The following is a 15,841-nucleotide window of genomic DNA, read 5'->3' on the forward strand; positions in this document are numbered from 1 at the left end:
AGCTACTACAATGAACTTTGTTTGCTACGTCAGTGCACTGTCACATGAAATTGAAAAGAGACGACAAGTTGACGCGATGTATATTGACTTCGCGAAAGCCTTTGATACTGTTCCGCACATCCTCGTTGTTGAGAAGCTAAAATGCATAGGCTTTCCTGACTCGATTACGGAGTGGATTTCTTTCATATCTTCGTGATCGTATGTCGTGGTTCAACATACCTAAATCCTGTAGATTCAGTACCACATCTGGTGTTCTGCAGGAGAGTGTGCCGTGACCGTTGTTATTCAACATTAGCTGACCCGGCAAACTTCGTCCTGCCCAATTTTTTTTTCGACGTAGGACTATGTTTTTGATTTCTATATAGGGGGTTCACTCTTCGAAAAATGTAACGATTTATTAAGAATTTTCAAACGCAATTGCGACATATGTTGTGTTATATATCATAAGACAGGAAATTTATCCAGATTTTTTTTTGCTTGAAACATGAACAGTGAATATAGTAACAAAGTTAACAATTTGACGATTTTATTGGGTATGTTTTCTTTCGATTGCATTATCCACTCGCTTCCTCCCCGACGCAACGAGTAATATTTTTGTCTAAATTCGGGCGTTAGCTCATAATGTGAGTTGATGCATAAAATGAATTATTCTCCATTTACCGATAATAGGTATTGAATTTATATTATATTGTATGTTGTCCAATCAATCTGTGCTCAATTCATGTTTTTATCGTGTAGGTCTCACTACTAACAATTTGTGTAATTGTGGTCCAGGATGTCATAATATCGAGTATGTTATTTGGTGATGCAAAAATGCATTAAATTAATTTAGAAGGCTGCTGATTTAGAAGATCGAAAGGGTATACCACCGTAGATCAGTTTATGATAGCATAAGTAGTCGCGATCTTACAGGGCTATAAAGTTATTACAAACAATGTTCCGGACAACGTGGTAACGAAGGAGATAAGGCTATTTTTATCTGTAACTAGCTGACCCGGCAAACTTCGTCCCGTCCAACATTTGTTTTTTTATTACCAATACTTTCAAACATTCACGTTGTCTTACTATGAGAGAGGTGGTGGAGAGTCTAGCCACCATAGAAATATTTATTGCACCCTAAAACCTTCACATGCCAAATTTCGTTTCATTTGCTTGATTAGTTCTCGAGGAATGCTGAAATTTGTGTTTCATTTGTATGGCAATACCATAGAAACATTTATTGCATCCTAAAACCTTCACATGCCAAACTTGGTTTCATTTGCTTGATTAATTATTGAGTAATGCAGAAATATGTGTTTCATTTGTATGGCAGCCCCCCTCTTAGAGAGGGGGGTGGAGAGTCTAACCATCATAGAAACATTTATTGCACCCTATAACCTCAATATGACTAATTTGGTTCCATTGGCTTGATTAATTCTCGAGTAATGCAGAAACTTTTGTTTCATTTGTATGGCAACCCCCCCCTTAGAGAGGGGGGTGGAGGGTCTAACTACCATAGAAACATTTATTGCACCCTAAAAACCTCAATATGCCTAATTTGGTTTCATTTGCTTGATTAATTCTCGTGTAATGCAGAAATTTGTGTTTTTTTGTATGGCAGCCCCCCCTAAGAGTGGGGGGAGAAGTGTCTAACCACCGTAAAAACATTTATTGCACCCAAAAATTTTCACATGCCAAATGTGGTTTCATTTGCTTGATTAATTCTCGAGTAATGCAGAAATTTGTGTTTTATTTGCCCCCCCTTAGAGAGCGGGGTGGAGAGTCTAACTACCATAGAAACATTTATTGCACATTAGAACCTCAATATACCTAATTTGTTTCCATTAGTAATGCGAGTAATGCAGAAAATTGTGTTTCATTTGTATGGCACGTTCGCTTAATAAGCGCACGTTCATGGGTTCAATCGCAGAACTGTTCATTGATTGATTTACTAAAGAGTATATCGAAAAGTAGCCTTAAACTTTCAAACATCAAAATAAAACTGAAAACGTTCAGAAAGTGTTTACAAAAGTGAATTTTATTAAAGAATATTCAGTTTACATAGCAATGAAATGAAAAAAAAAATCAAGCTTATTGTTGATTTCTAAAAAATGATCGAACCTTAGATTTAATTCTACTCATCAAATTCTGCCTCTGTAGTTTTTGTGCACTTTCTGGACACTGCAGACCAATTCTTCTTAAAATCTGACATATTTTTAAAGGCTGTGCCTTCTTTTTTGAACTTGGCCTTGACAATTGGTCAGTAACGTTCAATTGACCGCAGCTGGGGACTATTAACGTTAACGTTAGGTGGGTTGAGGTCTTTTTCGACGAACATGATGTTGTTTCCCGAAAACCATTTTAGAGTGGATTGGCATAACGTTCTGATGTCAAATCCAGCCAGAATAGAGAAGGAACCTCGTGCTTTCTATAAAGTGGAAGCAATCTCTTCTTCAAGCAAACTTCCACATAAATTTGAGCATTTATAGTCCCTTTTGGGAAAAAAAAGTTGACGATCGCATGCCACACGTGCAAATGGCTTGCTAAACGAGCAGTTTTTGGACAAATTTTTCCATCGCAACATCGTATCCGTCGTATCCATCGTATCCGCAAATGGTACACTCTCTCCAATCGATTTGGTATAAAATTGAGGTCCTTGCAGCGCTCTGGAATCTTCTTTGAAGTATGTTTCCTCATCCATGAGAATGCACTGGTTGGGATTGTTCAAAACACGCTCATATAGCTTTCAAGCTCCTGTTTTAGCACGTATTTTGACGTAGGATTACGTCTTTCGGGAACATATTGGGGTACAAATTGAAAATCGAAAATCGAGCACATCGTGAAAATTGTCCAATTTCAAACGCCTATTGCTCAGTCATTTCATGATGGATTGGTGAAATTTTTGCATCAACCGATTTCTGCACTTCATAACATTTTTTTTATATTGAAGAAAATAATATATGACATGAAACTAACTATCGAACAATTCAAAAATCTCAACCAAATATATGCAAATCAGCATTGCAAATATATGCAAGTCGGGGGCATTTTTATATTCCAAGTAAGGTGAGTGATACGATTAATTCTAGCAAATAAAATTTAAATTTGGAACTTTAATATTTGTTGCTTCGAGAAATTTCACATCAATGACCGATCGTGTATTGTGGAAAATTCAGCACAAGTGTAAGTGTAAAAATGTATATTGTCACAGTTGTGTTAAAAATGACTTGATATATGAAAATTTAATTTTCATAAATAAAAGCGTGATGTGATTTCTACATATAGTATTAAGTGTTGTTAGTCCAATTAAAATTCGCATTGGGTTGAATAAACACTGAGAAAGTAAAAATTATAATAGAAAATTACCTTTTCTATTTCAAATATGTTTTCTCTATATTAAAGTAATATGTTTTTACTGATGAGAAAAATTGATAATTGTGTTCGGTATTGGCAATTATCATACATTGGTGAGTTTTTTTTTTCTTTATGTCATCCATACATAACACTGGAGGCATTTCGTCTAAGATCAAGGAAGGTGGTTTTCATCATATTTCGTTCCACTTTGGTATCTTTTATCTGATACGCACCATCCAACGACGGTTTACTGTCTTTCATGTAAACACTGGTATAGTGAACAAACAATACCCAACAACCAAACAGCCGTTTTCAGGGCCACCAAATAATTATCAAAGAGTTCAACGATGTAATTCTTCAAACATATCCAAAATCAACAGATAGCCTAACGGAATCCTACGTCAACTATGCGGTCGTGTCTCGGACACAACCCTCCTGTAACTTTTTTGACCACTTTTTGCTTTTTATAGGTCTTTAGACCATGCCTATGTTTAATCCGCTTAATCATCCCAACACTGGCTCTGATCTTCTTGGCCAAATCACGAATAGATGCAGACCTGTTCTTCTGAATATAATTTACAACTTTTCGGGATTACTTGGTTCGGGTTTTCGTCCACTTCTGCTGAGATCCTCGAAAGAACACTCATTACCGAACTTTGCGACGATTTGTTTAACACTTTCCGGACAAACTTTGATTTTTTTTGTTATTTTATAGGTATGTAACACCCTTTTCGGTGCACCAATTGTGCAGAATTTTCTTTTTAGTTTCCAAATCAATCCGTAACATTTCGAAAACAACTTTATGACCGCGACTAAATGACTTCTATTTCAATTTATGACATGTAAGCAAAGCGTGCTCTGATTATACGACATAACAAAGTTCACCCGTTTGTGCGTAATAACGTGTTAAATGTTTAACCCTTTCGTTACGAGCGTCGTCTTTAGACGACATGAAATTCATACTGCTCTTCGATCACACCAGTGCATGTGCATACTTTTCGGCGCAGTGCTCCGTACAGGAGTAGCACTTCGGCGGAGCACACTGCCGTAATGAAAGGGTTAAGACTACTTTTCGATACACTCCCTGATCGACCCTTTAAAATTACCCTTTACTATAAAAATCCTAGGGGGTCTCCGTAGCCACTAGGTTACACGTTCGCTTACTAAGCGATCGATCGTGAGTTCAAACTCAGGGCCCTCAATTGACCATCTTTGTGTTGTTATAGAATAACTACGTCCACGCAACCATCATCAGCTATGGAGATCGATCCACGGTGGAACAAAGTTCGATTCATCCATACAACTGCTTTGCTCTGCAAGAAACATCGGGCTGCTGTTCTATAAATAACCCAACAATGATCAATATCAACTGTCTCCGCTGTCCGGTCTGCTGAACAATGGAAGAACAGATAGAATACCCTTACGCCTAAAAGGCTACTACAGTGTAATTTACCATAATGTAATGGAACAGAAAACCTAACGCCTAAATGGCTACTACTACTGTGTAATTTACAATTTATAGAAACATAATCATATGTACATTTACACGATGAAAACCCGGCTCTGTTACAGATAAAATGCTAATTAGCCTGATAAATAAATAAATGGGATATATATAAAATTCCTAGTACTCGTCATTTTCAAACACAATTTTTCAACCGCTTACAAATAACATGTTTCTCCGTTACATGGAATAAATGTTTGATACAGAAAATATGATAGAATAAAGATAGTCCTAAATCGGACAATTCCTTCCTCGAGTTATGCTCTTATCAACACATTAGACGATCCATTTTAAATTATATAAATAGAAGAAGATAACGGTTGCATTAAAAGAAAAACTTTAATTTACTTTAAATAACTTGAATAATTTTTGGGATAAAATTAATAGTCACACATCAAAAATTGATAACTTTGTATTTTCTATTTCCAAAACAGTTATTTAAATTCACTAATTTAGATGTTTCACTACCATATCCGGTACTAATTTTTTTCATTTTTTCAAATGAAGGCAACAGAATTGGCTTACGCAGCGTACTTTTTAGTGTAGAGCCAGTTTGAGGAAACAGAGTCTGAAACAAAAAAAAAGTTCTATAACTTTGTTATTGTTGAAATTCGAATATATGCGTAGAAGGATTTTTTTCACCAAATATGAATATCTTTCACTTTCCGAGGTATTCTGGAAAAAAATTTCATGTGAGAAAGGTGTTTTCTGACTTTAAGGGTATGAATTAAAAATGAATGAAACGAAAAATATATGCATAAAAAACGAATAAAAAAAAGGTTTTTTTGGCTCGATTATATACAGGATTCGATTATACACAGTGAAAAGGAATCGGAGACTGTATATAATCGAGTCCGCGCTGTATTTGCAATTGTTCGTCGGAACAAATCGCTCATGCATTTTACTTCAGTATTGAATTGTTATTTTTTTCAAATGTATTCTAAGACTCGTGTCAGTGATCAAGTATGGAAAAGTTCATTCGCTCATTTCTCCACACCTAATTATAAATCACTCTTGTAACTGCTTTGAATAATCATGGCGAAGAGAATGCAGCAAGCAATCGTGAGATTGCACGATGAATCATTTTTCACTCTCCGACCATCTTCATTCGGGACTGAGAATGACCATAACAAAACAAAGAGTGGAAATCGAATGCGCGAATACTTCTTTGGAAGGATCACACGAAACAAAATAACGAGTGAGTCAAAATAAACTCAATCTGCACGTATGTATGATTTTGTTTTTCCCTCTGCTCTCTTCCTTGTCAGCATTCAAATGCATTTGTTATCGGCAATACCTCCCCGCTCACCAATAACTTGCGTATGGTCTTTTGCGTTGGCTTAGATCGTTTCATACTAGAAACAAAAAAATGTCATTGCAATAGTGCACAGGAAACAACTGGATTTCAACTATCTACCTATAGGAGATGTGTCTAAAACGCGCCAGCCGAGCAATTTAACCCGCTTGATGATCTCAGATGAAGAAAATTGTAAGAAAGGATTCATTTGCTTCTCAATTTGATATTTTCCGCATCAGCTTACCATCGGGCAATATGGCATACCCTCGATCGGGACAATTTGCTCGCTTTCGGCCGGATAACATTCTCACGAGAGAAATTGCTTGTATGTGAGGGATACCAGATGATTTTTTCAAATATCTCTGCATGGCACGAATAAATGTCTTCAAATGTAATCATAATGAACAAAAATGAGCAAACCATCACGATATTTCTAAATCATGTTCGATATATCACACAGTTTTACAATATGGGATTACTTTCTTGTTGGATTTCTGGCTATTTTCTTTTTATACAATAATTATTTTTGGAAGCAGGGGTCGACACTGATATTATGCCAATGCTCTTGATGTGAGCTAAATGGAAAGTATAGCATAGCATAGCTGCATAGCTGTTAGTAACCGTTTGCGTTTTGTGACATCTTGTGAAAGAAGTTTCGCAAAATTGAAATTAATTGAATTTTTTTTGCGCGCGCCTCAATGGATTGGTTCTGTTGTCAATTTTGTCGAATTTGCTGATTGATTTCTTGTTCTAATATATAATAAACAGGTTTTCTGGTTCAGCATATTTAACTTTTAATTTAAAAAAGAATATATAAAATTATGGTGGACTCGGATTGCTTCATCTTGACGGATTGGGCCGCCTCGATTCCTTATCCTCGCTAAATGGGGACTTTTTTTCATATTTTTCCCGCGTCACATTATTTCTAGCCTAACACACTTTTCCTAAGTGGTTGTTTCTGTTGCAGTTGTTTACTGCTGCGATTTATTCCGGTCACTGGATGCTTTTGGCAAGATGTTCAATTAGAGGCAAATCACTGTATATTTAGTCTGTGCTTGATGCCTGGCTTTTAAACGTAGCCTGTCTATAAGAAAAGCACTTTTGAAACAGTTGACAGCTGTAAATCAAGGAGCCTTGTGCTCCCGTGGCCGAGTGGTTAGCGTCATAACTAACATGCCGGGTGTTCGGGTTCGATTCCCGTTCTGGTCGGGGGAATTTTTCGTCAAAGAAATTTCCTCCGACTTGCACTGTGATCACGCGTATTCTAGAGCTTGCCACTCAGAATGCATTCAAGGCGTGTTATTTGGCATAGAAATCTCAACTAAGTACTAATAAAAAATGACGCAAGTAATACTACGTTGAGACGGCGAAGTTCCTCTAGGAACGTTAGTGCCATTGAAGAAGAAGAAGAAATTTAAAAAGAAATGTTAATGTTTTGATTTGGGTATTCAAGTTTCCACCTGGAATTTCAACTGGAAACTGATTTGACGCTATTGTGTCGAATCTGCATGCGGAATACTACGAATGGCGAGGCGGAGAATATGTATACGAGCAAAAGTTCCGATATACCCTCACTTCAGAGTATGCTCAGGGCGATATGTGCACCTGTGTTCACCAGCGATGATATCCATGAGCCAAGGAATCGTTCGGAATGTCCGTGCTGGTATGTCCATCGTGCAAAGCAAAAGTTGATGAGGCCTATAAACTGCACGAATTGTGCGTTGAATCCGACCGTAAAATTTGGAAGATGATCATGGTGCAGCAAGAACTTCAAGATGAAAACGATCCACTCCTGGTGGAAAGTATAAGCCAAGAGGAACAAACCAAACCGGAAGAGAGCACTTCTATTGCAAGTTCCGATTCAGCAAAAGAAGTAGAAAGCGGAAATGCCTCGGATGGAAACGTACCGATTGTAAATAGTGACGAAACGATCACAGATTTAGATTCTGTGACGATTCCCCACGGACGCGGTAAGATACCGCGTGATGCCACCAGGAGAACGTGTGACCTTTGTTCAAAAGTTTGCCAATCAGTGGCAACATTGAAAAAACACATGAGAAACAATCATCTGTCCCAAGTTCATCAGTGTGATGAATGTGAAGATGTGTTCTTTAGTTTGGCCCAACTGGAAGATCATAAACTGTTTCATAAGACTGGTCAGGCATACGCTTGTGAAGTTTGTGGAAAGAGGTTCAAAACCATACCAGGTTTACGGAATCACGCCCGGACCCATATAAATTATGCTCCTCACAAGTGTGAGCAATGTGGATCAAGCTTCACAAATAGAAACTCTTTAGTCCAGCATCTCAAGCGGCATACAGGCGTGAAGCCTTATCCCTGCGAGCAATGTCCGCTGCGTTTCGTTACTAAAGGTGGGACCAGAATGCCGCGCTATGCGTCGCGTTGCGACAATTGTGCTTTGACACTTCATTTTAAATATGTGTGTTTCCATTCAGCCGAACACAATAATGCGTTGCGTCATTAGCATCGTTGTACTAAACGCTAACATTTGTTCTAAACTGCTTGCGCCGAATTCGCGATGACGATGGCATGGTGTCGACGTCTGGTGGAAACTTCAAATTAGGGCCATAATTTGGGTCCCAAACTCGTTAGTGTAATCTCTATCAGATTAGACAATTTTCGTATGAGACTTTTTCACCACCTACAAACAAAAATGTTTTACATTTAAATAGAATACTAGTTTGATATGGAAAAGCTAATTTTCATTCATAATCTTGATTTTGAAAACTTGTTCATCGACTGAAAATCAGCTATTCTTTCACGCCCCCCTAGTAAACGAAGCTCCATGCCGCCAGCGCGGATATGTAAATATGTTGTTTTTAAAAACATTCAACTGATCCGTGGACACAACAAGGACAAGATTTTCATACGAATTTTATTTTGTTTTTGTTTACATGAAAAGTGGTGACGCGAATGCTAGATTGTGACTGCAAATCAACAGACTGCGTGGGCGAATGTTTTAGTACAAAACGCAAGCAATGACAGCTGATGAGAAGCAACGCACTACGCGGCATTCTGTTTCCACCTTAAGGGTGGTCTTGTATACTAAGTCACATATGTATACTCACACAAAAGAAAAAAAAAGATTCGTTTGTGACATTTGCGGATCACGGTTCGCCATGCCGGATTCGTTGGTTGGCAATTGTTTTCACATACTTTGAAATGACCTCAGTATGTTTTCACAAAATGAACTGTCTTCAAAACGAAAACATGTCTTCACATCTGGCATCTATATTATGTGCTCAGAGAATGCAGGAAAACAAGAGCATGGACTGGAGAATTAATGCATGAATGCTGGGAGAACACGCTTATCGGAGAAACGGTTTCTTCTCTTCGCTGGTGGGCATGAAGGGAATAGATTGATGGAATCTCTCATTCATACAAGCTGTTTCTCTGAGCTGTATAGTCTCTGAGAGAAACAACTCATGAACATATTATACTTCTGCTGGGGCATTTAACACCATATGATTGGAAATTTTGAATTTGGACGCCTTACAAAATAAAATTCGTAGCACTTTTGTTATTCAGTATTAGAGGTGTGCAAATCAGCTCATCATGATGAACAGCTCTGATCATATCAGCTCATCTAAATGAGCTGTTCTTTATGAACAGCTCTTCAGCTCAGTTGTCAGTGCCGACTTTCAATTTGGGTCCCAAACTCGATAGCCACGAAGCCAGTTCGAAAATGTTGAAATTCAAATGAAATTTTTCACACCATATTATTAATTACTTGAAACACGTATTCCAGACTATTATTTACAACAGACTCGGCGAGTACAACATTTCCGACATTTTTACTGAGGCTTTACATTACAATAGAAAGTTTTCTTCAAAAAAAAATCTTATGAGATTTTTGCACCGCCTGCAAACAAAGTGTTTTTCATTGAAATAGAATACTCATTTGATACACAGAAGTTAATTTTCATTAATAATTTGAATTTTAAAAACGTGTTCATTCTGCCTGAGAGCCAATTATTATTTTTGGCGCCCCCTAAACTGGTAAACAAAGCTCAATGCCGTCAACGCGAATATAACAGTTGAAAAGACGAGGGACAAATGAAACTAAACTGATGTCTTAACACGAAGAGCGAGAGACGGTCAGTTCATTTGAATCTTACAGCTCACACACTCTCTTCAATTCTACAGCTCTTTTCTCTCCTTCATCATCATCAAAGTGAGCTGAAGAGCTGTTTGATTTTTTTTGCGAGCTGTTCCGCGTCAACTCACTTCAAAGAGTCGATTCTTCGGAACAGCTCATGAGCGGATGGCACATCTCTATTCAGTATCACCACCGTGCTTCATAGTCAGTTGTAGATGCCGGTCCTGGAGGCCATTGTCGCTTTCTCATCACACTCGGAGTCGCCTTTTCTTGTTAAACAGCTCGAACTTGGACTCGTCCGATCAAATAACGCGCTTCCAGTACTCCAGCGGCTTGTTGACATGGTCCCCCGCAAGGAGAGGTGGAGGATTACTACTGACACTGTTCAAAAGCCAATATACCTTTTCACCTTCTGCTCCTAAAGAGGTCCCTTTTGTGGTTTTGACCCAGGAAAAATATGCCTTATTATAAAAAAAACCTTATGAGTTTCCTACTACGTTTTTGTACGTATTTGAAAATTTTAATTACGGTTATAGGTGAATAAGCCTAGCTTATTTCATACATGTACCTACTATTTCAATAATGATTTAAACAAATTTGGACAAGAAAATATGCATAAATCTATCCCTTCTAGCGTGATATGGGAGAGTGACCATTTTGCCCCAAACAGGTGACCACTTTACTGCCGTTCTACGCATAGTTGTCCCATGTTACTTTTTGACGATTTTCACTTTTCTTCATAAAACGGGACAATTTGTTGCCTTTATGCATAATCTTACGGAAAACACAAAAAAACATATAGTTTGTTCCCAGCTTTCAAAAAAACAACATCAAGTTCCATTGTCCCATGTTGATATTCTATTCACAACTGTCCCACCATGTAGTTTTGTAGATCCATATCGAATAAATCGGTTCAAGTACAAGAATTTCATGTCACACTTTCAGCAGGGCTACTACACTCATTTCTGGTTTGGAAGAACGAACTAATCCTTAAACAAATAAGAAAAAGTTTACCAGAACACGTGCACACCTTTTTAGCGAATGTCTAATAACAATGTGTTTTATATTCTGCGAAGGTATAAACTCATTTCTTCATAAAACGATGTTTCTATGCATAATCTTTCGGAAAAACATCATAAAATATATTGTATATCGAAAAACAACATCAAGTTCAATTGTCCCATGTTGATATTCTTGGCATAACAGTCCTACCAAGAATGGTTAAACCCGTAATCAAGCGTAATTGATTCAGTGAGGGGATCTAATCACATTGCATTAAACAATAGTATAGTGCTTATAAAAAATCCGGTGTATTAAGCAATTGAAATGCTCAAAGCTTTTGGTAGACAAATATGCGAGAAAACTTTGATTGCGTTTTTCTCATTTGCTGGTTTGCCAAAGTAGACGCGCCTGTGATCCTTTACACTATACAGGGTAACTTCGATATAACGTACATTTTGATTTCAAAATTGTACGTTGTATCGAAATGTACGTTATATCGAAGCATAATAAAGAACTCTGAAACGTAGCTTATATTACTTTTTTGTGTTGCTGTTTGAGTAAGGTTGATGAATAAAATCAATAAGAAGACGAAGCCAACTTTTCTCATGATGTTTCCCTTCGTTCAGTTGATTGAAGTTTGATTCATTTAGAATCCGGAATCACAAAACAGTAGTATTTCGGGATTGATTAATGTTACAACACAAGCTTTAGTATCAAAATACAGATAATTTATTGTTCTTTCAGAAAAAAAAATTAAAAAAAAATTTTTTTTTGGACTTCGATCATGTGTACGTTATATCGAGGTAAAATGTACGTTATATCGAGTGACGTTATATCGAGGGTACGTTATAACGAGGGTACGTTATATCGAAGTTTACCTGTATATTCCAAATCCATTGTGACCACGCAATGTTACAGTTACAACAATTTGAAAATTTTGCAATTTGAGTCGGGACAACGTTTAAAAAATATTTTTTTGTCATTTTTTTTAAGTTGCCACAATCATTCATTAAGAGGATTTGAAAGCGTAATTATCCCCTTTTTGTTCTGCTACTAATCAGTAGCTAATGTGAACTGATTGATAGCCAAAAAAATATGATAAATAACGGAATTAAAACTTCCGATAAACCATCATAGATTTACAGTAGCACATAAATTGTACACACCTTCAGTAACAGCGAAAAAATAAATTGATTTAGAAAAGCAATTTCTCGTTTGATCGTACAGATTCTAGAAAAAAATCGCACCGATTTGTTTCCCGCCCGTGTTTCCATTCCACCTTGAAATCACCACCGACCAGCTCTTTGACACGGACAGTCCAAAAGAGCACATAATCCTGCATGCGAACCCAGTCGTGATGAGTTGCATGATCGAATAAATAATTTACAGTTCATTGCACATAAATCTATTTTACGAGCATGGACAGCAGCATCAGCAGCAGCAGCAGCAGAGGTGGAAGTGTATCTCTTGTTCCAAATCTCAGTGCCTTCGCATGAAGATCCGTGCCAATAATACACGAAGTCTGGCAGTGGACTGAACCGTGCGGCGGTGACAAATCTGTGTGACAAATTTTTACACGTAGTTACATCCTGATGAATGACGCGGAACGGGAATGGGGATTGTGCCCCAGAAAAGAGTATTGCACGTCTAACAGCAACGATGCGAAAACTGTTTCGTTTCCACAATGGTAGAACGGGACCGAATCGCATGCGTTGGATATTGGCTCGGATCGTTGGGAACCGGTAAAAAGTGCTCTCCCGCAATGGCGTGCCATTATCCGAAAACAGAATCCGGTGCGTGTGTGTGTGTTTTCATAGTTCTGAAACTTACCTGCAGATAGCCACCTTCGCAGTGGGTCGCATTCTGTAGCTGTCCAACTTTGAACTTTTTGAAATTTAACCTGAGAACCGAGTCTCGTGGCGCCCCTCGGAAGCTGCGGAATCGATACCAGCACGTAAGCGGCCTGTTTCGGTTGAGATTCGTCACCTCTGGCGACGCAACATCCTCGAAAATATCGACAGTTTTATTGCAATGGTCCTTGCTGCTATCGGTGTTACCGCCTACAAATGGAAAGGATTGGAAAAAGCAGAAAGGAACGCCATCAATTAGTGAATTAGTTCCACCTCGAGCCACCCGAGATTGTTTACGGGTGGGCCGCATCGCTGCAAAAAGGGGACCCTGAATGGAAAATTGACAATAAATCAAACGGCTCGAAATTAGATAATCGACCATAAAAAATCCCGCTCCCTCGCAATCGCTTAATTACCTAAATTAATCGAAAGGGATTTACGAGAACATTCAAGTTCCATTTGAACCTAGATTGTTAGCTTCGGGCAAGGCAGGCAAGGGAAGAATATGGAAAGCGATCGAAACGGCTCCCCGAAAAGCGTAATAAATTGAATAATCGTGAAACTTTTCATCTCCCTTCCGGAGATTTTCCCTCGCTGGGTAAATATTTGCCTTTGTGTGTTTATTTTTCCGGTGGAATTCCGACGGGTAAAATTATGTGTCATGAGCTCTTTCTTGCCCAACCGTCGTCATACATACAGTACGAGTACACATCGCGCGCGCGGTATTTTCGTTGAGGGCAACGCAAAGGCAGCAGCATCATCATATTTGCTGATATCCACATCACAACGAGGACTCGGATACTTCTGTCGTCTGTCCGTCGATGACGTCCGGTCGGTTCCACATGAAAAAACGAATACAAAACGCTAGAACAAAAGCGGTGCTCACATTTGGAGCGTAAAATTGTTCAAAAATAATATTTGAATTGCCGCCAGCAGAGAGAGAGCGCTAGCACAAAAATAAATAGTGACGCTGATTGGCTGTTTGGCTAGCCCATATACAATTATCTTACGCTAGAGCTCTGTGACAGCGCAATCATTTAATTCCACGTACATCTACGAGAGTGGATTCCGCCTTTTTTTTCCTTCCATTACAATTTTCCAATACGTGACGCTGTCACTAACATCGAAGCGAGAGGAAATAATAAAATTGAATTGAATTGAAGTAATATGAGAAAATATGACGTTCCGAGTTCAGGTGAAACACACTTGAAAGGAAAACATATACGCTTTGATTCAAAACATTTCATCCCAGAAACGAAGGTGGGTGGGAAAATGGTATGTTGAGGTAAATATAAAAGACTCCCTCGGGAGCCACATTAAAATCTATATGAATCACCTGGAGCTTGTCCATGTGTGTTAAAACATATCACTGAATGACTCTTGAACAAACTTAAATTACAGGATTCCAGTAAAATTCACATACGTATTGCTTGAATAGATAGGTAGGTTATTGAAAACGTATTGCTTCCGGTACTAAACTCATCATCGTATCAGAACCAAACATGAATGAATGATCAACTGATTAGAATACTTGGCAATCAGAGTTCAATGTTGCTTATGATTGTTTTGATTAGCTAACGCGGCTGCACGATTTTTTAAAACTTTGCACATTTAGACCATTTTTTATAGAGCGTGCCCAATAATCGAGAACACTTTCTTCGAAAAGTTATAAATGTGGGGTTATGTTCAATAAAGTTCCTGGGAACATGATGGGCTGTTTCGATGTTTCGATTTTTCGATGTAAGAACTAGTTGAAAACATCTTTCTGACGAATCTAATGCATCTTTTCTGCATGTTTCACATCTCAGATAGCAGTTGTGGGTGTCAGCTTTTAAGCAACTCTGCATTCTTGAAATCGGGGCTCGGTATAGTCATAGTCAACTGAGGATAGTCAGCTGACTATCTGACTGACTTATCCGTATTCAGTCGGAAATGACTTTTGGCTTCTTCACGCAGTTTCTCCGCCAAAACGACTAAACAGTCAGTCGGGCGTTTAATCGCTATCTCCCTCTACCGACTCGACTATATCATTTAATTCTTCCTAGTCAAATTGTCTTCATTGCATTTTGAAGTGACTTCTCCCAAAACGAATTCGTTTCTCTCTCTCCCATATATACCGTATGCATGCATCGATGTTTGAGTTCAACGTGGTTTGACATACGCTACAGGTGAACTAGATTTTTTTGTATCGTACACGAAAATTACTCACACGTATAAAATAGCGTGCACTGTGTGTGCGCTATTTTGCACGCTATTTACTAATATGCTAACCTTTATAGCATACCTGATTACTGTCTAAGTTCGTTAGTTTGAGTTCACGATGGGTAGACAATAAGCCGTCCATTGATGAGGTAACTACTTTTTTGCATCAGAAATCCAGTTTTCGTTCCTCTCTATATGGACGTAAAAATTAGATTGCGTACGCGGGTAACAATTTCGTTCCTAGGGGGGTAGAAATGTGGATTGAATTCAGTTGAATGAAGAGGCAGATTTGTATTCATTCGTCACGTCAATTAAAATACCCATTGACTAGAATAGTTCATCAGTTATCCTCGCTAGTCAATGCTCGTGAATTCCTTTTTGGTGGCGGCGACTGCCGAAGCAGTTCTAGTCGAAGCGAAACTACTGAGAGTAGAGTCGGTCTTCATTTTTCACCTTCGAAGATTTCGGGCCCTGCTTGAAATATTCAAAAAAGCATTAGACTACATTTTTAAAAGGGCCAACAAAATTTTCTT

At 38.2% G+C, this 15,841-nt stretch overlaps 1 protein-coding gene across 1 annotated transcript in view; it reads right to left on the reverse strand.

Annotated features, from left to right (window-relative positions):
• Window positions 1-15,841, reverse strand: part of LOC129765066 (uncharacterized) — a 137,662-nt gene that overhangs the window by 30,881 nt on the left and 90,940 nt on the right. The window contains exon 2 of the mRNA XM_055764903.1: window positions 13,087-13,316. Within this exon, the coding sequence (XP_055620878.1) occupies window positions 13,087-13,316 (230 nt within the window). The remainder of the gene's footprint in view (window positions 1-13,086; window positions 13,317-15,841) is intronic.

Source organism: Toxorhynchites rutilus, chromosome 2 (genome assembly GCF_029784135.1).
Source record: "Toxorhynchites rutilus septentrionalis strain SRP chromosome 2, ASM2978413v1, whole genome shotgun sequence".
Lineage (NCBI taxonomy): Eukaryota > Metazoa > Arthropoda > Insecta > Diptera > Culicidae > Toxorhynchites > Toxorhynchites rutilus.